At 57.9% G+C, this 24,358-nt stretch overlaps 1 protein-coding gene across 1 annotated transcript; it reads right to left on the bottom strand.

Annotated features, from left to right (window-relative positions):
• Positions 1-372: 372 nt before the first annotated feature.
• Positions 373-17,859, bottom strand: GNA11 (G protein subunit alpha 11). The gene is made up of 7 exons (XM_070793145.1): positions 17,678-17,859; positions 8,356-8,540; positions 6,077-6,231; positions 5,397-5,525; positions 3,599-3,728; positions 3,364-3,517; positions 373-2,644 (listed from the first exon to the last, which is right to left on the bottom strand). Exons 1-7 carry the CDS (start codon positions 17,811-17,813, stop codon positions 2,454-2,456), a joined length of 1,080 nt encoding a protein of 359 aa, XP_070649246.1. The 5' UTR covers positions 17,814-17,859; the 3' UTR covers positions 373-2,453.
• Between the last annotated feature and the right edge of the window lie 6,499 nt (positions 17,860-24,358).

Consider the following 24,358-nt stretch of genomic DNA (forward strand, 5'->3'; position numbering starts at 1 on the left):
ATTGTAAAGATGGTAAGTTATATGTGTATTTACCACAATATATGTATTTTTAAATTTTTAAAGCAAAAAAGACTGAGAGATGGGAAGATTACTGGCCCAACATCTTGGTTTACACAACTGGGTTAGGGGAGGGGCACACACTTCCAAGAGCATCCGTGACAGTGAATGGCCAGCTGGGCCCAGGGAAGGAGGCACACCCCAGGCAGCCGGGCTGTGGTTCCCGAGCTGAGACCCCAACCTGAAGGTGACAAGACCCCTCCCAGCCGCATGGGAATCCAGTGACACCCTGGGGGCCTCAGGGTTCCTCTGCTGTACCTCCCCGCACCCCGCCCCCAGCCAGCAACAGAAAATAAGCCAGAGGGGGGCCACGTGTTTAGGAACAAAATTTATTCCAATTTAAAACAGAATTCATTTCAGGAGAAAGGTATGAAAAGTCAATTTCCACCAGCTTTCTCTGGATTAAGGGGTGTGGGCCCCAATGCGGACGCACTGCCTGAACATGGGCGGCTCCAGCAGCCCCCAGAGGCCGGCACTGAGCTGACCACCCGCCCCTCAGCCCGCACGGAAGATACATGCATCTCAAATGACAAAAGGTTTAAAAACAGCATCTTTATATAATATTCTTTTTTAAATAGATTAAGATTTAAATTGTCTGAAATCAGGATTGTTTAATATACAAGCAGGTGAAGTTGCCCCCGCCGGCTGCAGGGCTCCTCACGCCACTGGGGCGTTGGCACTCGGAGGGCAGTTCTGCTGGGTGATGTGACATGGGGGTGGGGGCTGGCACTCAAGGATGCGCCACAGAGGTGAAGTTCATACTGGGGGCGAGGAGGGCCTGAAACCTGCCACCCCATTCTCCCGGCGCGGAGGTGGGGCCAAGTTGGTGGGGTGCCAGTGGGCCGGATGGGGAGGTTTGGCACTGCGGGGCCAGGCCTGCCCTGGGATATTGGCACGCTGACCTCTCGGGAAGTTAATACTCTGGGTGCACGTCGCCCACCCCGCCTCCCCCTCAAGAGCCCAATCCAGTTCCCTGTGTGATGTGGGACCGCGGGAGCCCACAGCCAGCGGCACCACCTGTCCCCCACCCCCACCCCACCCCTCGGTACACATCAGGGTTAGGGTACAAACCCCACACGTGGACACATGGCACAAAAGAGGGCCCTTCCGGTGAAGACACCAGGGTAGAACAGGCCAGGAAGTGTACCCCCACCCCACCCCGGGCCCCGCCTATCAGGAGTGCAGGGGTGGGGTGGGGGTGGGCTGCCACGGTGGGGCTGGACCGGGACCCGGCTGGGCAGAGCTGGTTTGCTTTCTCCCATCATTCATTCCTCTGCAGGGATCCAGGGCCGCCCAAGTGCTCAGGTTTAGGGCTCAGGTGTGCTGGGCAGGTGCGAGCCCCACCAGTGGGCCACTCTCCGCACCTTGGTGCAAGAAGTCAAGCACACAAAACCAACCACCGCAGCCCCTGGTCCATGCCTTTCCCCAGAAACCGACCCTCAGGCCCTCTGGGAGGCGCCTCTGTGCCTGGCCATGGCCGTGGCTGTGACCAGGCCGAGGGCCCACCTCCGGCTGCCACGAGCCCAAGGTCTTGGTTCTGGGCAATGCACAGGGCAGTGGGCACCGCCCTGATGGCCATGGACCTGCCAGAGCGACCCTCCCTCTCTCTCTGCTTCCCGGGGACAGACCTGAGAAGATTCTGAAAAAGTCCCCACCGCACCCCCACTGTTTCCGAAATGGTCACAAAATACAACAAAATAAAGAGCGACTCTGGGTCCCTGTGGGCCCCTCGGTGTTGGGATTGGCACTGGAGCCCAGGAGTGCTCCCAGGGGGAGCACAGGTGCTGGAAGCCCCCCACCCCCACCCTGACCAGAGAACCCAACGCACCTGGGCTCCCACCCCCGGGCTCCCACCAAAGGCAGGACGGCCAGAGGCCCTGGGCTGCAGTTTTGTTTCTTCAAAAAAAAAAAAAGAAAGAAAAAAAAATGGTTAGGCACTTCCCAGGGCGGGCAGCGGGGGGCGCCACCCACCCCCACTTCTTGGAGTCCGGCGCAGAAACAGGGCGACTGTGGTGAGGGTGTCAATAACTTAACACGGGAAGAAAGAGAAGCCCAGCCACTGCGTCTCCGCGGCTCCGAGATCAAGGGGAAACCGGCCGTGTCCTGTGACCCGGCACCGCTGGTGCCGGGTCTCCTCTCTGCCTGTCTGCTGTGGGTTCTTTTTTTTTTTCTGTTTTTTTTGTGTTTTTTTTTTTTTTTAGAAAAAAGCAAGCCACAAGTCAAGGCCAGAAAAAGGCGGCCTCTGCCACTGACAAAGACGAGAAGGTGCACGAGGTGTGTAGGAAGAGAGGTGTACGTCCCCTGATAACTGTGAAATAAAAACCATTTGTTTAAAAATATGAAACCCCGACTCGTGGGGCGACTGGCGACCGGCAGGCGGCTGGCGGGAGTCCCGGTCACACCAGGTTGTACTCCTTCAGGTTGAGCTGCAGGATGGTGTCCTTGACAGCAGCGAAGACGAAACGGATGTTCTCTGTGTCGGTGGCGCAGGTGAAGTGCGAGTAGATGATCTTGTCGCTGTCGGGGTTTAGGTCCACGAACATCTTCAGGATGAACTCCCGGGCAGCCTGCGCGTCCCGCTGGGGGCCTGGGAGGGGCGGGGCAGGGCGGGTTGAGCCGGGGTGGGGGAGGCTCTGGGAAGAGGTCCCTGTCCTGGCCTGGGGTCAGCCCCCCTCACCTAACCCCTCACTCATCACCCACCTCCTCTCCCCACCTCCCTCACTCCTGCCTCACCTCTGTGGATTCGGCCCACAGCACACCCCACACTAGGGCACGTGTCAATAACGCACCTCCAGCTACATCCCTGGCCCCCACCCCCCAGAGCCTCCTGTGCTCACCCACCACCCACCCCAGCCCACAGCCCACATTTCTGGCCCCACCCGGCCTCCTGGCTCCATAGGCAGCACCTTGGGGGACATGTCCTGGAACATCTGTGATGCTCCTTCCTTCCCTGCCACCAGCCAAGGTGGGAGTGGTGGAGCTCTGACCACTCCCCAGACCTCCAGGGATCCCCAGGGATCCCCAGGTCCACCTGCATCTCTAGTGCCCCCCACCTCCCAGTGCCCAAGCCTGGGGAGGCAGGGGACAAACCAGCGAGCAGTGACCGCAGGGCACCCCCTCCCACAGACACTCCCCTGGGGGACACCAAGGTCTCCCACCCTCTAGGGTCCCAGGAGGCACCCGCGAAGCTTAGCCACACTAACTGTGCTGCGGCCTCTCTACAGCCTCTGGAAGCACCTGCCCTGCGCCACAGACCAGGACACCGAGGCCCAGAGAGGGTAAGGGATGGCTGGCAGGGCGCCTCACCGTCGAACTCCGGGAAGTAGTCCACCAGGTGGGAGTGGAGGATCTTGTCCTCCAGCAGGTCCTTCTTGTTGAGGAAGAGGATGACGGATGAGTTCTGGAACCAGGGGTAGGTGACGATGGTCCGGAACAGCGCCTTGCTCTCCTCCATGCGGTTCTGCGGGGAGGGTGGTAAGTTGGCATCAGGCCCCCCAAAAGGGCCTGTGGCCCACATCCCCAGGTTCAGCGCGGGCCTCACCTCGTTGTCCGATTCCACCAGCACTTGGTCGTACTCACTAAGGGCCACAAGGAACATGATGGACGTCACGTTCTCAAAGCAGTGAATCCACTTCCTCCGCTCGGACCTCTGGCCCCCCACATCCACCATCCTGCACAGCGGGGCACACAGGTTCAGTACTGGGTTGCAGAAGACACTGCCCCTGCAGCAAACCCAGCCTCCCTCAGGACAGCTGCATTGGCCAGAGCCACGAAGACCCCCTGATGGCATCGGAGCCTGTCCCTCAGTCATCTGTCACAGGCAGCAGAGACCATCAAACACTGGAATTCCCGGCCACAGCAAGAGCTAGCCCGCTACTTCTCTGCAGAGGCTCAGGGACACTGATGCTGATACCGGCGGGGTGAGGAGACGGGGACATGCTGTGACCGGTGAGAGGTCTCTCTTCCTACTTGTGAGTTTCCTAAGTTTTCTATGACGAGGAAACACTACTTTTAAAGCGGACAGTGAGAAGGACAGCGGCCTGAGAAGGTGGGGAAGGGCCAGGGAGCAGCTCCAGACAAAGGGCACAGCAGGTGCGAGGTGGGGGCCAAAATGAGGCGGTGTGATGAATACCCGGGATGTGGGGTTTGGGAGGAGGCTCGCCACAGGCCCCGTCTGTGCCCTGCGGGCCTCTGCCATCCCAGACTCTATCAAAAATCTGAAAGAGACCAAAATGCTGAACTCTCACCAGAAAATGTACCCTCAGGCATGGGTGGGGTGATGCCTGCAACTTCTGAGGGCCTGAGGGAATCATCAGGGGCTCTTATGGGTGAAAAAGGGCGAAGGGGGCAGGCAGGGGGACCCGAGGCTCTCTCTCTGTCCCGGGAGCCTTAGCCTGAGCAGTAGGGTCCCAGGGGGCAGAGTTGGGTCTCTAGCCAGAGGGCACCTCAAGGTTAACCTGACTGAGTTGGCTGGCACTTTCAGATGCAGGTTAGCACCTGCCAGCAGCATTATCTCTGGGCCCCCACCTGGGGTGGGCTCGCCCAGCAGAGGGGACCCTGTGAGGCGGTGGCAGGGAGGGAGGGCTCGCAGCCAGAGCAGACTCCCCTCGCCCGGAGCCTGGGCCCTGGTTGCAGTTGTACAGCCTCATCTGGGAGCGGGGTCCCTGCAGGCATCACCATTAGGACACAGTCACCCCAGAGCAGGGCCCTGAACCCAGACACTGGCGGTGTCACCGTAAGAGGGAAATATGGGCACAGACATGGGAAGGAACCACATGATAACGACGGGGAGACAGAGCGATGTGGCTATGAGCCAGGGAATGCCAGCACCACCAGAGCCAGGAGGGATGGGACAGATGACTCCCACGCCCTTGGGGGTCCCAGCCCTGCTGCCACCTTGACCCCAGACAGCTGGTCTGCAGAGCTGGGAGAGGACACATTTCTATGGTTTAAGTTGCCCATCTGTGGTCATCTGTTATGGATGTCCCAGGAGACACACTTGGCTTTGCCACTTGGCAGCTCTGGACAAGCTATGATCTCATGGAGTGGCAGGGCCTGTCCTTGGGGACAGCCCTGAGTCCACTCTGGCCACACAGCCTGCAGGACAGGGTTACTGAGGGGCCTTCAGGTCGTTCCACTGCCCAGAGCACCCCTGCTCTGGCCCGGACTCCAGACCCCCCACCCACCTGCAGGAACCCGCATCCTCCTCCGTCTGAAGCCATGCTCCCCAGGCCGCCTCCGTTTAGCCCCTGAACGCCATGAGGCCCTGGCTCCCTGGGAAACCTGGGGACAGGCCCAGATAACAACCCCTCGCTGGCGCCCCCCCGGGGCCCAGGCACCTGAAGATGATGTTCTCCAGGTCGAAGGGGTATTCGATGATGCCCGTGGTGGGCACGCGCACCCGCAGCACGTCCTGCTGGGTGGGCAGGTAGCCTGAGGTGGCAATGCGGTCCACGTCCGTCAGGTAGCTGCAACACAGTGGGGGGTGGGCTCAGGCAGGCTTCGAGGGGCCTCCCGCCACCCCTGGGGTCTCCTTCGACTGCCCTGGGCCCCTGAGTGGCTGGGAGGGGCCGAAGCAGCCCAAGTACTTGGGACAGAACGGACAGGGACAAAATGAGGCTGCAGGGAAGGCGTGGGATGAGCCCCGTCGGCTCTGGGGGCCAGCTATCAGGGTTGGGGATGGAGCAGGAGTTCCAAGAGAGACTGCAGGCTGGAGGGGCAGCTTTTCAAAACCAGGCCTACTCCTTTGGAACAGTTTTAGCTACACAGAAAAGGGGCAGAGACAACAGAAAGCCCCGCAGATGCCCGCCTCCCTGGGTGACTTGTCCACGTCCCAGCTGAAGAGCAGCGTGCAGATGGCGTCACCCAACACCTTGTCCACTCCCCTCCGCTGGCCCCAGGCACTGCCCTAGCCCCACTCACTACTTGGTGAGGTCCAAGAGCTGGTACTCACACCCCCCACCCATCCACACCCCCACATCCCCTTTCCCAGCCTTCAGCACGCCCCGGCCCCACTCACTACTTGGCGGAGTCCGAGAGCTGGTACTCGCGCCGGCGGTCATAGCACTCCTGGATGCCGGGGTCGTTCCACAGGGTCTTGATGGCGCTCACGTACCGGTGCTCGAAGGTCGTCACCTTTTCCACATCCACCTCCCGGATCAGGAGTGCGTTGGCCTGCAGGGGGAGAGGTAGGCAGGGGGGACACACGGCGCCAGTGGCCGACTCAGAACCATCAACTTCCATTTCCCATGAACACAAATCACAGCAAAGTGACAGGCAGTGACCGTTCCCCAGGCCCGGATCCCCAAAGCAAAACTCAGGACAGAAGCGGCTCCCAGGAGCAGGAATGCCACATGCCTCAGTGCCCCAAAGGAGGGGACAGTAGGCTCTGAACAGGACGGAGGAACAAACACTGCAGAGCTCCCACATTCCCAGGTCACAGGAGAGGAAACCAAAGCACAGACAGCTGCTCTGACCTGGGAAGAATCTGCCCCGTTTCCGGGCATATGGCTCTGGAAACCCTCAGGGTCTCTGAAGGGCTAGGTACTCTGTGTGCAGCTGGGACGGGGCTGGGGGCCAGAGCCACCTACCACGGAGTGGAGGCTGGGTTCATCGGAGCGGCCCGATGACTCACGCCTCCAGGATGGAGCCTCCACAGACCCTGGAGTACAGGGCTTAAGAGACCTGCTCCTCAAGAACTGCTGCCCAGAGAGCCACACATGTGTGCACATATACACATGTACACACTGGTGTGCACACACACACAACATGGGGCAGAGGGCTCTCAGGAGACCCCCCTTCCCCTTCAGCCCTGTGCTCAGGGTGGTCCAGTCACAGTCAGCTGAGTGACTGGGGAGGAGACACAGTGGGGTGGACCCCAAACAGGGAGTGAGGGGGCCCCAGCCTGGGCTCTGGAACCCAAACCCTTGCCCTCCCAGTTGTGGCACCCAGCCTCCAGTTTCCCCTACAGCCAATCCTTCAGCCCCTCCCACTTCTCAGCTTAGGCCTGGAGAAGCAACTCCAGCCCCAGAAAACCTGCCTGACTGTGGATGCACGGAGATCAGGGACCAGAGGTCTGTTCCTACAGCCACACTGTCCCTGCCATGAATGACAGGTAAGCGAGCAGGCGTGGCCTGTGCCGAGAAAGCTGCCATTTAGAGACAGGCCTCTATCCGCTGATCCCTGTTCCACACTCTGCTGGATTTCATGACCAAAGGTGGACTTGGAGGGGCCTCGAGTGGAAGTGATCTTACAAATCAGAGGGCGAGAGGCTCCAGCAGGCCCCCACACTTGACCCCACAGCCAGGCCGGCCAGGCCCCCAACCCATCACTGGGCTTCTAGGGTCCCTGATAACAGCGGGCATCAAGGCAGAAAGATGCCAACATCTGGTGAACTGGCTGTCTGAAGCCTCAAAGTGAAGGGATTAATGTAAATAAACCCTATGGGACATATGTGGACTCTGGTGCCACTGTCAGCCTGGGCAACTCCTGGGGTTGAATGAGGAGCCCCTGAAAACAGATCCACAAAAGGAAAGCCAAGGGAGGAGGCCAGCAAGAGACGGCTGTGACGCACAAGTAGGAGAACACCGCTCGGCCAGCAGGGGGCAGCCGCTCCAGAGGGCAGACCAACAGGGACCCTGGACTCCACACTCCACTGCCGGGGACACACCCAGGAGAACGAGGATGCGCACACAACAGAAACTTGCACACGAACGTCCCAGTGGCGTGTCCGCAAGAGCCAGAAAGTAGAGACAACCTCATGTCCCTCGACGGATGATGATAAACAACTGTGGTCCATCCACACACAGAGCATGACTCAGCCACAGAGAGAAGCCCTGACACTCGCTACCGTGTGGACGGACCCCGAAAACATGACGCTCAGTGAGAAAGGCAGACACACAACGACACACAGGGTGTGACGCCACCGATGGGAAACGTCCACAACAGGCCAATCCACAGACAAAGAGGGGGGTTCCTGGTTGTCAGGGGCTGGGGCAGGAGGCTGGAGGGGGTGGGGGGTGATGGGTGACTGCTGATGGGGACACGGTTTCTTTCTGGTATGATAAGAATGTTTTGGAAATAGAGATAATGGTTGCACAATGCCGTGAATATGTTAAAAATGAGTGAAATGCACACTTTAAGTGGATGACCTCATATGTAAATGTTCTCAATAAAGCTGTTACAAAAGAAAGTAAGAGGAAATGCCACTCTCTGGGGTCCCAAAGGTCCGACTCCGCACGCGGAAGGCCTGCAGGACAGGCTGTGAACTGCTGCAGGACGCGAGCAGCACCGCCTCACCTTGTTCTGCTCGTACTTGTAGAGGATCTTCAGCGTTTCCATGGCGCGGATCATGGCCTGCATGGCGGTGAAGATGTTCTGGTACACCAGTTTGGTGAAGCCCCGCTTGTCCTCCTCTGAGTAGCCCGCCCCGTGGATGATGCGCATCTGCTTGATGAACGTGCTCTTCCCGCTCTCGCCCGTGCCTGCAAACGGCCCAGTGAGACCCCAGCCCTGTGTTCCCTGTGCCCGCCCATGGGGAGCCCCACCCACGTGGGGGCGAGGCGGGGACATGCCCGGCCCGGCCTGCTGCTGCCCCTAGAATCAGGCATCCTCCCCTGCACACCCACATCTACGCGGGGAGCCAGGGAACGGAGCCTCTTAGGAGGTCAGGACGATGATGTGGGCAGGGACAGGAGGGGAGCGGCAGCTGCACCTGCAGCGACTGGGGTCTGAATTAACTCTGGCCGCAGCCGAGGAACCAAAGGCTGCAACAGTGAAGTGTCTCCCAGATGCCACCACCTGCTTAACTGCAGGTGGCTGCAGGTTCACTCCTAGGTCCCAAGCACCCTTGTATGGCAGCGTCCCACCAATCCCTAGCTGCTCCTCTTCCATGACTTCCAACCAGAACAGCTTTCCTTGGGGCATGAGTTTGGCATCTGTGCACCTCAGGGAGGGGAGCGCAGAGGCTCTACCTCCTGAGAGCTGGGGATCAGAGTCAGCTGCAACCCCCCTGAGAGGGACCCCGGGGGCCTCTTCATCCTCCGCTTCTTTAACCAGTGCACAGCGTGCCAGCGCCAGCCCCACCCGGCCCCACGGGCACCAGTGCTCCCCAGGCCTCTCCTGCTTCAGCCCCTCACTGCCCTGTCACCTCTAAGTGGCAAACCCATTTCCCCACTTTCATTCACCCCCAAGTATAGCCACACCAATTTTACATTGCAATGTGTCCAGGCGTCTCTGTGACACCTCCCTTGCAGAGCCGGAGCCTGATCCCCCTTCCCAATCCAGAGAGCCAGACCAAGGACAGCCTGGCACTGCGAGACAGTCCCAGAAGGCACTGGGCTCCCTGGTCTCTCTGGGACTCTCAGGGGCTAGGGGATAGCTCCACAGGGGCCCACATAGACAGGAGCCATGTGAGGGGCCATGCCAGAACCCTCTCCTCAGAACCTGCCTATGGTTTTCAGCTACTAAGTTACAGGGTGACTTTACTGCACAGCAGGAGAGAACTCTACATCCTAAGGATGCACCGCCTCAATCCCTACTTGATAACAAATGCAGGTCCCACTCACCCATGGACCGAAGGCCCAGGGCCCCCTTTTGGGGACTTAGAATCCCCCTGACTCACCCCAGCCCACCTGCCCAGGCTCATCCTCCTCACCCTGAGTGGCCTGTATCCCCAACCCCGACTCGGGGGCCTGGGCTGCATGCTCTCCACACACTGTGGGGCTCACGGCCACCGGTGACATGGGCAGGGGGCAGGAGCCCCCCTGCACTGGGACCTATCACCATGCCTGCGGGGGTCTCTCTCAGGTATCTGCTGCCCGCCTCCTTGTTCAGGGGGGTTCCTGGAGAAGAGACAGGTTCTGAGTGCCCCGCAATGACCACGTTGTCCTGCAGCAGGAGACCCTCCACCTGCGTCTGAATAACTGACTGCAGGCGGTCCCCTGGGGAGACCCAAGTCTCAAGCTGGACAAAGCAGGAGCCTCATGCAGCCGCCCCTTCTAGGATATCCATAAAGGCCCTCAGTCCTTGGGTTTGTAATAAACAAACCCAACTCTGGTTCTGTCTCCAAGTGGTGACTACCCCTATGCCACCTCTCCCCTTCCTATCTCTGCACAGCATCAACCAGGGCCAGTTGCCCACTCCCACGAAGGCACCCCAGTTCTGGAGCAGGAGAGGATGACCCCACACCTCCCCAAGAGATCCACGAACACTCATTGCACAGGGTAGGGTGGGGGTGGGCAGGAGGGGGTGGCACACAGGAGTACCATGTCCAGCACGGTCACCTCTGGACCAGGGTCCTCCCAACACTGCTGCTATCGGGCTCATCGCAGGTTCTATGGGCTGTGAAGCAGTCTCCTTGCCCCCACCCTCTTGATGCCCCTATCCTCAGTGAAACAACCATGGATGTTCCCCGACAGGGCCCAAGGTCCTCTGGGGGCAGGATCGCCAGGGTAAGAATCACTGGTTTTGATAAAATTCTACTGTAAAGAGATCCATGCCCTGCTGGTCATCTGGAAGGGTTTCTCACTGGAAACACCAGACGGTGGCCACTCAAGCCCAAGCCCCTGCAGGCCGCAGGTCAGCCAAGGTGGAGAGGGCGGCCCCTTGTGTTGAGCCCCCTCAACTGCAGGACAGGCAAGGGAGCCACGTGAGTGCAAGGGCACCAGGAGACCAGAGAAAGCTGCCTCTGAGGCAGACATAGCCAGCATCTTCAGAACCGGCACCAAAGGGGTGAGCAGCCCCAACAGCGCCCCTCAAGGGCAGTGCCAAGCACCAAGGGTCACACACACCAGCACATGGCCTGCACCCACAGCCAGGGACCGCGGGCAGGGAGTTACCACTAAGGAGCCGTGAATGCAGGCCAGAGAGCGGCCGAGGACAACGGGGATGGCCGAGGGCCCACCCAGACACCACCAGTGGGACACGCCCCAACCGAGAAACGGAAGATGGACCCCAAGGAAGCTGGAAATACGATCAACCCTGGAGACACGGGGGTCCTGGACAAGGCACGTGGCCCAAACCCTGCCAGCGCAGAGAAGCCGCTGTGAAGACAGAGCCGTGATCCAGGCCAGGAGCAAAAGGCACTGGTGAGGTGACAGGGCGAGATGGCCTTGACTGGCGATCATGTCACAATGCCTGTTCCAAGTCCTACACAGCTCAGGGAGCAACTCAATTTAACAGGTGTAAAAGGGACACGGCGGGCCCAGAGTGGGACGTGGCAGTGTCACTTTGCCAGGAAGAACAGAGAAAGGCAAGGGGGTGGGGGGAGGTGGTGGCCACAGAGGCCAGGCCCCCAGGGACAGCCCCACCAGTTAAGGGTTGTGTCAGCCGTGCTCGGGGCCAGGCCCTGTGGAGCCTCTGCAGCAAGGCAGCAGAGCGAGGGACAGGAGTCCACAGGCCTGAGCTTGGCCACAACTGTGCCCGGGAGGGGGAGGGAGGAAACAGTCTGGCCGTCCCCTCCAGATGCCCGTCTCCTGGGCCAACTCAGCCCACGTGCTGCCAACAGCCAGGCCCCAGTGCACCCGACCCAACGTCTATCTGCGCAGAGAAGTCTCTGGGCGCAAGGCCCGCCTGGCCCTCACAGCTGGACCCGTATGCTGTGGCTGATGCCCAGGTGTCCCAGGCAGCTCCAGCTCACCCCAGCTCTTCGTCAGTCCCTCCAGAAGATCTGGTCACTTGTGCCCTTCAGCTCAAAACCCTTCAACAGCTGCCTGCAGGGGGAAGAGCGAGGCCTCACAAGCAAGACCGTGGAGAACCTGTGCTGGCCTCGTTCCAGCCCTACACCTGCAGAGGGGACGCACAGGGCACCCACGCCACAGCCCTCCCCTTCTGGCCATGCTCAGACCCAGGCTTGCATCTGTGGGTCCCTGGCCCCCGCCAACAGGACAGGCCCAACGTTACATGAGGACTCAACCACCCATCGGGCCCTCCCCCATCCAAACACTGACCCAAATCTCTGCACAGAAACCCCTATTCATGTTTTCCAAGAAGCACTCCAGCACCCCCAACATCCCACCAGCTGAAGCCGGCTCCCTGAAGGCGAGGGTCTACCTGCAGCCCCGCACCCCAGCCCAGGCTTGGCCCACAGAAGGCACCACACAAATTTTCCCTGAATGAACCAAAATAACTTGGCCCTACCCGTGGTCTCGGCTCTGTCACACGCCCCCCATCCCCTCACCCCCACCCCGGGCCCTCTGCATCCCCAGTGGCTACCCCAAGACCAGGTCAGCCCAGGCGAGGGAGGTCCTGGCTGTGGGACCTGGCAGGGTCAGCCTGACGCAGCGGGCCCAGAGCCTGCAGGACGCCCTCTGGGCACTCAGCGGCATCACCAGCCGCCCAGTGGAGAGTGCCTGGAGAAGAGGAAGAAGAGCAGCCTGTCTTATGAGGGAGGGAGAAAGCCACAGCCTGCCTGCCAGGTCGGCCAAGATCTAAGACCTCGGATTAGGAGGAAGTGGGTCTGAGCCCGCAGCCGCCACTCTGATATGGGAAAGCTGGGGGCAGGGCCAGGGCTTGGAGGGCAGAAGGGAGGCGCTGGGCTGACCTCATCCCCGGGGCCTCTTGTGTGCAGCAGGTGGCCACCATCCAGCAAGAGAACATCAGCGTCAGAAGCTGGGGTTCAGGGCTGCTGCCTGGCTGTCCCTAACCCCTGTGAAGCCAGGAAGCCCAGGAGCCCAGGAGCCCTGGCGAGAACACCACCAGATATCTGGGCTCCTGAAGACACAGCCAGAAATCCTGTGTCAACAGGTCTAAGATCAAAGAAGGACTCCAACCTCATGCGAGGACAAAGAAAGCGCAGACTCCTCATATATGTAGTCGAGGACAGCGCCTGCATGCACCCCCTTGTCCCCACTGGCCTATTCATTCATTCATTCATCATTCATTCATTCACTGGTTAAGTCTACCACCCCACCTCCCATTGGACAGGTGAGCAGGCTGAGGCACAGAGAGGTCCCGCAGCTTCACTGAGGTCACACAGCTGGTAACTGTCAGACCTCAACAGGCTCAGAGCTTCCGGCTTCATGTCAGTCCGTCTCCCCATGGTCTGTGTGTCAGCCACCCAGGGAAGTGAGAGAGTGCAGGAGCACCAGGGGGACAGTCGCAGGGCCTTGAAGACACCACAGCAGTGGGTTTGAGGCAGACAATGGCCAGAGGGAGGGCGTGGGATGGGCCTTGGGACTCACCCCTTTATTTGACCTCCACACAGTGGCTGCTAAGCCGGCAGGGCCTCGTCCTGCCCAGGTGGCTCCAGGTGCAGGACACCAGACCCCTCCGGGCCAGCCCTACTCATCCCCACATGCTGGGTCCCAGTGCAGTCCTCCCTGAATCCTGACTCTCAGGAGTCAGGAGACCTGCTGTGAGTCCCCCCACCCCGCCTACCCACTGAGGCTCAGGAGAGATGGGACAACTCACCTCCCATTCAAACTTCCCCCTCCTCGGCCTCCGTGAGGGCTCTGACCTTCCAGCTCTGGGCCTGATCAAGGTCCATGAGCAAACCTCCATGGTGGGGGCTGGGATCAGAACAGGGCCTGGCTCTGAGGGCCAAGCTCCAGAGACCTCCTTGAGGGACAGGGAGGCCTGCACAACAGCAGCGGGACACCGGCCAGTGCAACGCTGTGAATGGAAATGGGTGCAGAGGGTGTTTCCCATCTGACATATCACTCCACCTGACCCCCCCATAGCCCTGCAATCAGTGGGACACTGTCCTTTCACAGAAGAGAAACCAAGGCTCAGGAGGCACCGGGGACCAAAACCCCCTCCCAGGGGCACTTGGGCAAAGCGTCAGGTAAGGAGGAGATAGCGCCTAGCACTGGCTCAGCACCTCGCAGGCATCACAGTCTTAAACCCCAACAGACAGACATGGCAGGAGGCCCTCCACGCCCGCTTGCGGGAGGCCTCAGGCAGGTAGGAACCGTGGGCTGTCCTGAGTCACCGTCTATCCATGCCCCGGAGCAGAGGGCCACCAGCAGTGGCAACGGGCCTCTGAACAGGAAGCCTCACATACAGGAGAGATGTGAGGATGCCCAAGCCGGGGCACCCAGGCATCCCCATTCCACCTGCCTGGAGGAACTGTGTTCAACTGAGCAGAGTCACCCAGAAAACATCTCAGAGGCCTGCAGGGCTCTGTGCTGGCTGAGGGGTGGCAGCGCCTAGAGGGGGCACGTCGTGAGGGGAACAATGGGGACACCTTGGCAGCAACTGGCCAGGTGCCCTGCTGAGGAGAGACCACGGCCACCTGGGAGACAGAGGGGCTGGGGCATGGGGGCACAAACTCCTGTAGCCGGCAAGCCTGAGGCCAGGGTCCCAGTGCTGAGAAGCTGGAGTTCCACCAAAAAAATACCCCTGCACATGGGCACCCCCAAAGCCCACGGAGACGCCCTGGACACCATGGTGTCCCACCATGGACACCAGGCCAACAGAACCATGGCTCCCTGTCCTGATAGGAGAGGAGCCCTGCGGGGACCAAAGACACCACTGCCCTGGGCTCCCGCACCCAGGCTCAGCCCAGGCCAGACCCGCCCACGTAGGGCTGGGCTTTGCCCCCAAGACCCTGTTGGGCAGAGGAGGGATAAGTGGGCTCCCCTCCCTCCTGCCAGGGGTCCCCACTGCAGCCGCTTCCAAATGCCCAGCCCCCAGCTCCAGAGCAGCAGTGACCACGGGGAGCAGCAGGGAGCAGGGCTCCACCACAAAAATCAGAAAGTGAAACCTCCTGTGGTTAAACATCCGAGCGGAGCACTTCCTCGGGGCTCTCAGCAGCTCAGCCGAGGCTCCTGGAGGCTGGGACTCGTCTGTGTACAGGAGTCCGGGCCCAGGGACAAGCCTGGAGACAGCTTGGGGGCCCTGGGAAGGGAGAGTCCTGCCCTCCCACGCAGCACACAGGGCACAGAGAGGCGTCCTGAAAGTGGGTCCAGGCTCCCGCACCTCCAGGGACGGCGCCTACTTAGCTCTTAAGCCCCTAAGACACACTCTGGGGTGGGTTGAGAGGGGTGGCTGCAAGGAGTGGCCCAGAGGCCCAAGGGGCGTCCAGCTCTCGGGGTCCATGGAGGACACACAAGGCCACCGCCAATAGCCACGGCCACGTTCCACTCGTGCCTCAAAGCGGGGCAGTCACACCCTTCCCGCTGGGGCCACCACACCCCGGGCCGGATTCCGGGCCTTTCCACCGCTGCGGGCCGGACAGGAAGCCTGTGGAACTGACCGCCCTGCTTTATTTAGAAATCCCGGAGCCGCTCTGTTGCTCAGCTCCCAGAGCGACGCTTCCCGCGGCAGGCCTCAGCTCTCTAGGGAAACCTGCTCTGAGGAGCAGAAACCCGCCCTAAGGGGTCTCCTCCATGGGTCTCCGCACTTGCCCCAAGAAGGATCCCAGGAAGTGAAAGCCGGCCAGCCTGCCAGGGACACCCGCGAGGAGCTTCTACCTGGGCCTGGGGTCTCTCTTGCAAAGCGGGAGAGTGAGGCTGAGCCACGGGGACCTCAGTCTACCCTCTGCAGTGCCCCCCCACACCTCAGGGTCGCCTGTTCCCCACCACAGACAACTGTCCACAAGGACGCGGCCAGGAGTAACAAGACCAACCAAACCGAATCATCACCCACATTCGCAGACATACTGAGTGTTGAGTACAAGCACATATGTGGCTTTGGACCATACAAACAAGAACAGTCCCTTTTTAAGCATCCAGACACATGACAAAACAACCTACACCTATCACCACCAGCCCTGTCACACACATTGAGCTCTGTGTACTGACACAGTGCAGAGCTGATTCTAATAACACAAACGGGGGTGACCCTGCTCTCAGGGGACCCGGGGCCAATGTCCAGGGACACCTGTGGTTGTCAGGACCTGGGGCTTCTGGTGTCGAGTGGGCGGGGCTGCTGTTCAGCATCACCACCCCCCACCCCACCCTCGCAGCAGATTCCCTGGACTTCTGCCCCACATTTACAGCCGCCCTCCTGGGGTCATTAACCTTCACCTTGGACCTGCAGGCGCTCATCCTCCTATCTGCCCCCGTGCCTAGGACTTAACAGCTTCCTGGGCGGGTGCAGACGCCCCGTCCTGACCCTGGACACACTCTGATCTGCTGCAAGACTCCTCGGCCCAGGTCCAGCGAGGGTGCAGGAGTATAGGCCGCCAACCCACATCCTGGAACCCCAGGTCAGTTCAGAGCCTGGGTGTACTCAGGGCAGGCGGAAGCGCACGCAGCCCCCAAGTAAGGCCCTCGGCCTGGTAACATTAACGTGCCATAACTTCCAAACACACCTTGGAATAAAGTCTAGCTCTACTGGCAAAAGCCAGCCTGCACCACGCTGTCCTCGAAGGTGCCACTTCTTACCTTGGACTGCAGAGGTAAGTCCTCCAACAGCCCTTATTTGGGGTGACAACACTGTGTCAACCACCAGGCCGACCAGGTCCCTGCAACAGGTGTGCCACGGGGAGACGGAGACTGGGAGAGGGGTCTCCCTCAGGATGGGGAGGAGGACCTAGGCTCCCACTAGGACTAAGGAGAGGGGTCAAGGAGTTGGCCAGTTCTGAAAAGCTGCCCAGGTTCCTTCAGGGGCTCCACCCACCCCGGCCCCAGAAAGAGAGGAAAGGCTGTCTTCTCCCCTATGGGCTATACTCCACTGGGAAAGGAAGGGACACAGGTCTTCCCGGCAGAGGAAAGGGAGGTGGGGACCCACCTGAGGGGAAGGGGGGCGATGGTGGTGTGGTGTGTGGAGGAGGACAGGCCCTGTGTGCAGGGAACAGGGCTCCACCTGGTGGGAAGAGTCGAGAAGGGATCCCAGGAAGCAAGGGTGCGTCTGATGGATTACAGCCCAAAGGTCTGGTCCCAAACAGATGCTAGGGTCAGCAAGGGGGCACACCTGGCGGGGTAGGGACAGGGGCCAGCCCAGTGCAGGGAGGGGGCTGGTCTCATGAGAAGGGGCAGACCCTCGAGGGTTCTGGGGGCCAGACCTGGAAGCAGAAGCTGTCCCTGCAGGGATCGGAGGTGAACAGCCAAGACAAAACTGATCCCAAAGGGCCCAAAGGACCCCAGCTGGGTAGTTGAGGCAGGGGCTGGCCCTGCAGGGACTGGGGACCTGCCATGGGCAGCACTGGCACAGGCACACCCAGAGGGTCCAGGGCGTTGATGTGGACAAGAGAGGCAGAGGCAGGCCCCTCTGACGTCTGGGGCTCAACTAGACAGCACATGCGGAAGGGATGGGCTGGCCCAGAGACGGACAGCACAGGTAAGTAGGGTCTGACCCCAGACTCGGGCCCTGCACAGGTGGGTAGGCGCTGACGCCAGACCCGGACCAGCAGCAGAAAGCACAGGTGGGTAGGCACTGACCCCAGACCCGGCCCATAGCAGACAGCACAGGTGAGTAGGCGCTGACCCCAGATCCGGGATCGCAGCGGACAGCACAGGTGGCCAGGCGCTGACCCCAGACCCGGGCCCGCAGAAGAAAGCACAGGTGGGCAGGCGCTGACCACAGACCTGGGCCCGCAGCGGACAGCACAGGTGGGTAAGGCGCTGAGCCCCCGGGGGTCGACCCCGCCCTAGACAGCACGCAGGGCTGCCCAGCCCGCCCGTCAGCCGGCACGCGCATCGCTGGCCGGGACCCCGCAGGCCCCGGCCCCACTCACCGAGCAGCAGCAGCTTGAGCTCGCGCCGGGCGTCGCGCTTGTCCCGCCGCAGCTGCTTCTCGATCTCGGCGTTGATCCGCTTGGACTCCTTCACCTCATCGCTCAGGCAACACGCCATCATGGACTCCAGAGTCATCGTCCCGGCCCCGGCCGCTCGCCGGCCGCCCCCGCCGCCGCCCCCCGGCCGGCCCGGCCCTGGTCCCGAGCCGCCCCGGCCGCGCCCGCCCGGCCCTCGGCGCTCGGCCCCCGGGCCGGCGGTCCGCCTCGGCCGCCTCCGAGCGCCGGTCCCCTTCGGCCGCTGGTCCCGCCCGGGCGCCCTCCACCCGCACCGCCACCGCCACTACCGCCGCCGCCGCCGCCGCCAACCGCAGCCGCCGCGACCGAGCGACAGCACCTCACAACCTAACCCGCGAGCGGACAGCGCCGACGGGCGGCCGCTGCGGCCAATGGGAGTGGGCGGCGGCCCGCGCGCCCGCCGCGGGGGTGGGACTAGCGGTCGGGCTGGGCGGGGCGTCACGCGGGCGGGGAGGGGCGGGGCGAGGCGGGCGCGCCCGCGGGTTAGGTTGCGCCGACGTGGGAAGGGGGACGCGCAGCCGGGAGCTGGGCGGGGCCGCCCGGGATTCTGGGAATGTGGCGGACTCGGCTGGGCCGACTCGGGTGGCCGGCTCGGCTGCGCTCGGCTCCGCTCGGCCCCGCTCGGCCCCGCTCCGACCGGCGGCCCACTTGGCCCAGGAGCAGGGGGCTTCGACCGGTCGCTGCGGTCGCAGAGCTGAGCGACCCAGGCCCCACGTGAGACTCTCGGATACCAGCCCTCAGGGCCTCCCGGGGCGCCCTGGCACTGCCTGACTGAAAACAAAACTTCCTCTCATCCGTTCTTGGAACAAGCATTAATGGAACGCCTCCTGTATACCAGGCTTGGGCTTAACATTAATACAGAACCTGCTAATATGCCAGGTATGGAGCAAGCATTAATGGAGTACCCGCTGTATACCAGACATTTACCAGCCATTTATGCAGTACCTACTGTATACCAGGCATGGACCAGCTTTTCACGTAGTGTCTACTGTGTAGCTGGTTGCAGTCCATGGGGTCGTAAAAAGCCAGACACAACTGAACAGCAACTGTCTAAGGATTACCAGGCGGAAAACAGTGTGATGCCTACTGTAAGCTAGGCACACACCATGCATTAATGCAACACTTGCTGTATATCAGGAATTAGTTGCCTGCTGTATTCCAGGCAGGGAGCAAGCATTAATGAAGCACCTACTGTAAACCAAGTACTGCAGGGTTGATTTTTATGGGAGCATTGCCACACCCATTCATTACGGAGGTTGGCCGCTCTCACCCTGCACCAGGGCAGAGTTGAGTTTTTGCAGCGTCACTAAAATATTTACTATCTGGCATCTTCGGAAAAGAGACCTAGGACGGGGTCTAAACACACAGTAGGTGCTCAATCCATGTTTTTTTTAGCTTATTTATTCTCATTTATTGAACATCTACTATATATCAGGCTAATAGGTAATTAGAAAGAAAAAAAGGATGTGAATAAATCGAAAAATAAAATAATGAAATTCAAAATAAATATGACATTGCTGTCAGCAACAGAGATCTGGAAATCACGAAAATGGGAAAGACATAGTTACAGCATCAGATAGAAAAATTCATTCTTGGAATTGTTTTAAAAAAATTCGTAAAAAAAAATTCATAAAAATACTATAAATAAAGACACTGGCAGCTCTCACATGTTTTTTATCTGACAGAGTCTCTTTTTTTCTTAACAATATTCAGCAAACAATTGGCATTCAGTTAGGACTACTAACTGATCAATGCAGATGAACTCCCTCAAGACTGGGTGCTGCACTGCAACCACTTCTCAAACGCTGCCTTTAAGGTGTCCGTGCCGATGTGCCTGACCCTCCTGTAGGGTTTCGTTTGTTTGGCTGCTGTGGGTCTTAGTTGCAGCAGGTGAGATGTTCAGTTTTTATCGAAGCATGCGGGTTTTTTAGTTGCAGTGTGCAGGATCTTCTCTGTTTTTTTTTTTTTTTTTTTTTTTTAGTTGAGGCATGCAAACTCTTAGTTGTAGCATGTGGGATCTAGTTCCCTGACCAGGGATCAAAATCACAACCCCCTGCATTGGGAGCTCAGAACCTTAGTAATTTGAGCATCAGGAAAGTCCTTCTAGAGGTTTTTAAGTTCAGTTTCAAAAAGGGACATATTTTCACTGCCATATATGCATATTAGGATATGCCTTTTTGTAAACTTTGTTCTTATTTGGTTTCACCCTGTAACCCCTTTGGGCTTCCCTGGAGGCTCAGGCGGTAAAGAATTCACCTGCAATGCAGGAGACCCAGGTTTGATCCCTGGGTTGGGAAGATCCCCTGGAGAAGGGAAGGGCTACCCACTCCAGTATTCTTGCCTGGGAAATCCCATGGACACAGGAACCTGGACGGCCATCCCATTGCATATCATAATGTAATTTAAAATCTTATATATTTTTGATCCATGTGTTTTGAATGATGGAAAAGGGGACGGGGGGACGTCTGAAGTGGAGACCCATCTCACAGATGAGGAACCCGAGGTGCCCTTCTGCATGGTTCCTTGATGAGGACACCTGTCCCAGCCCTGACCTGGTCAGAACCCCGACTCTCTCCCCACCTGGCCCTACCCAGATCCCATCACACACCTTCCAAGCTGTACCTTGACACACTGGGCTCGCCTGTCTTGAGATAATGGGAGAGACAAAGGTCAAAGTCTCCATTTATTAGTTGATTGGGACTGAGGAAAGGTTGATTCTTTGAGATGTTCATCTTGGGGGCACCCCTGCTGGACACACAGCCAGGGTAGGGGCCCCCAGGGCCTCCCCCCGCCCCCACAAGAGAGGAAAGCTCCACTTGAACAAAGACCCAACAAGCAGAGAACCCGAACAAAAACTTGGTTCCAGGCGCCTTGGCTCCATTGTCCCCTCCTCCAGGGAAGGCAGTCGGGCCAGGCCTTCCCAATGACACTTTCCAATGACACCCCCACCCCAGCACCACCCTGCTGGGCTCCCCAGAGCCCTTCTCCCAGGCGAAATCACCTTTTCTTTTCCTTTCCTCTCCTCTTCCCACCATACTATAGGGCGTCTCTGCTTTGATCACTGCTGCTTCTAGACCCAAACCTGGTACACAGTAGGTGCTCAGTAAGTATTGATGGGAGGAATAGTTGGGGTCTTTTCTGTTTTTTGACCGCACCATGCAGAGTGTGGAATCTTAGTTCCCCGACCAAGAATTGAACCCATGCCCCCTGTTCACTGTCTTGATTGTGCCGATGGTTACATGGGAGTGGACGTATAACAAAACTCATCAAGATGTACATTTTAAACACACGTGGTTCGTGGCATGTAAATTACACCTTCATAAAACTTCCAAAAATAAGAGGTGTCCAAGGAGGTGGTAGCCATAAAGTACACATGTATGCTTGCTCATTCACTCAGTTGTGTCCAACTCTTTGGGACCCTGTGGACTGTGGCCTGCCAGGCTCCTCTGTCCATGGGAGTCTCCAGGCAAGAATACTGGAGTAGGTTGCCATTTCCTCCTCCAAGGGATCTTCCTAACCCAGAGATCAAACCCATGTCTCCTGCACCTCCTACACTGGCAGGCAGATTATTTACCACTGTGCCACATGGGAAGGCCTGTAAAGTACACAGTAGGTACTTAATAAGTGCTTAAATGTCTTAAAGGATACTGAAACGGAGCAGAATCCACAGCGGGTGGCTTGTCATTCTCAGCCATTCACTTAGCATCTTCCTTGTGCCAGACCTGGGTGGGGACCAGGTGGGGAAACGATGGGGAAGGGAGGCCCACGGAGGAGGGATGGTTAGCTGGTCCCAGGGCCCAGCTGGTGGCTAATTACTAACTCTGGCTGCTCCACCCAGAGGCCCAGAGAGACAAAGTCCAGGGCTGCACGCCTTGATGGCTCAGAGGCCCCATCCTCCTGTCCCCACTGCTTCTTCCGCTCCTCCATCATTGGAAGTTGGTCTGCCATGCCCTGAGGGGTTCAATTTTATGAGGGGGTCCAGGGGCCAGGGAGCAAGGCCATTTCTTGGCAGAGAGCTGAGAACAGGAGCAAAGGTGAATATGGCCAGGCTGGGGGCACACAGGGCAGGGATCAGAGGAGGGGGGGCCAGGGTAGGGGGGAATCAGAGGCCAGAGCACAGCCCTGGAATCAGGGGCAGATTCCACTGTATACAAGTCCCTGCCCTTCTCCAGTCCTCACAGCTGAAAATAGGGTGTTCATCACCCATGTCTCATGGACACTCAGCATCAGAGGAACCAGAAGGGGGTTGCATCATTATCCTGCCTTACACCCCAACCTGCAATCCCAGAGGGTCTCTATTTGTTTTTTTTTCCTTTTTCTTGCCACCCAAAAAGGTCAGAGTGAGGAGTCAGTGTCTGTCTGACCTGGCCTGGCCTATAGCAAACATGCAATGAATGTTTGTTTTTTTTTTCTTCTCTTTTTTATTTTTTATTGGAGTATAATTGCTTTAAAATATTGTGTTAGTTTCTGCTGTACAGCAAAATGAATCAGCTATATGAACATATATATCCCCTCTTTTTGGATTTACTTCCCATTTAGGTCAACACAGAGCATTGGGCAGAATTCCCTGTGTTTTACAGTAGATACTCATAATATCAGGGCTTCCTCAGTGGCTCAGCAGTAAAGAATCCACCTGCAATGCAGGAAACGCGGGTTCGATCCCTGGGTCAGGAAGATGCCCTGGAGGAGGAAATGGCAACCCACCCCAGTGTTCTTACCTGGAAAATTTCATGGACAGAGGAGCTTGCTGTGCTAGAGCCCATGGTGTCACAGAGAGTACGACACAACTGCGAGACTGAGCACACACAACGCACGCTCACCGTTATCAATAGAGCACGTGCACGCACGCTCACAGTATCAGTCGTGTGTCGGTCCCAACCTCACAATCCAGCCAACTCCCCTCTCCCTGCTCCATATCCATAGGTGTGTTCTCTACATCTGTGTCTCTATTTCTGCTTTGTAGATAAGATCATCTATACCAATTTTTTCAGATTCCACACATATGTGTTAATATATGGTGTCTGTTTTTTCTAACTTCATTCTGTATGACCGTCTCTAGGTCCATCTATGTCCCTACAAATGACCCCATTTTGTTCCTTTTTATGGATGAGTAATAACCCACAACCAACTCAAAGAATATGAATTTGAGCAAACTCTGGGAGATAGTGAAGGACAGGGAAGCCCAGCATGTTACAGTCCATGAGGTTGCAAAGAGTCGGACATGACTTAACAACTAAACAACAGCAACAGCATTCCATTGTACATATGTACATGCGTATATATCTATGCATTTCTCTGTTGATGGACATCTAGGTTGCTTCCATGTCCTACCTAGCAATGCATGTTTATTGCACAGCTCCATAAATATTAGCTTTTACTCTAACAACAGCAACAAAATGCATGCAGGTGGTCAATAAGAATGTTAGGAAAAAGTCCAGGAAGACCTCAGTGAGATGCCACCCACCAGAGTGGCTAAGATGGGAAAGTCTGAGCATAGTAAGTGCTGATGAGAAGAGGGCAACTGGGATTCTCATCCACAATGGCTGGTGGGAGAGCAAAATGGGGCAACCTCTGCTGAAAGCAGTGTGGTGGGTTCTCAAAAAGTTCTTAAAATCATACACCTATCAGGGGGTCTAGCCATTCCACCCCTGAGTATTTACCAAACCGAAACAAAAGCATACAAAGATTTGTACATGGATGCTCACAGCAGTCTCATTTTAAGCTAGTAGGTAAGAATCAGACTGTCTGATCTCCATCCTTCACCCACACACACCCCTGCAGGCTATGTGTCTTTCAAGAAGTGGCCAGCCTTCTATGAGCTTCCATTTCTTCATCTGTTAAAATGAAGGTGATGATATGAATTTCCAGGTAACCAATAAGCACATGAAAAGATGCTCTGCACATAATAGACACTCAAGGACTGTTGGTTTGTGTGAATTTAAAAAAAAAGTTCAATATCATTAGTCATCAGGGAAATGAAAATCAGAACCACAGTGGGACTCGGGGAGGACTCTGGGCTTTTACCAAAGAGGAGGTGGGAACCTGTAGGACTATGGGCAGAGGAGTGGCGAGGTCTGACTTAGGTGCTCACAGGCGCCCTCTGCTGACTGCTCCCAGGAGGACCGACTGGCGGCAAGGGTGGGAGTCGGGTACAAAATACAGGTGACTGTGCTGCAGGTCAGGAAGCAACAGTTAGAACTGGACATGGAACAACAGACTGGTTCCAAATAGGAAAAGGAGTACGTCAAGGCTGAATACTGTCACCCTGCTTATTTAACTTATATGCGGAGTACATCATGAGAAACGCTTGGCTGGAAGAAGCACAAGCTGGAATCAAGATTGCTGGGAGAAATATCAATAACCTTAGATATGCAGATGACACCACCCTTATGGCAGAAAGTGAAGAGGAACTAAAAAGTCTCTTGATGAAAGTGAAAGAGGAGAGTGAAAAAGTTGGCTTAAAGCTCAACATTCAGAAAACGAAGATCATGGCATCTGGTCTTATCATTTCATGGGAAATAGCTGGGGAAACAGTAGAAACAGTGTCAGACTTTGTTTTTGGGGGCCCCAAAATCACTGCAGATGGTGATTGCAACCATGAAATTA

This window comes from Bos indicus, chromosome 7, assembly GCF_029378745.1.
Source record: "Bos indicus isolate NIAB-ARS_2022 breed Sahiwal x Tharparkar chromosome 7, NIAB-ARS_B.indTharparkar_mat_pri_1.0, whole genome shotgun sequence".
In the NCBI taxonomy this organism is placed as follows: domain Eukaryota; kingdom Metazoa; phylum Chordata; class Mammalia; order Artiodactyla; family Bovidae; genus Bos; species Bos indicus.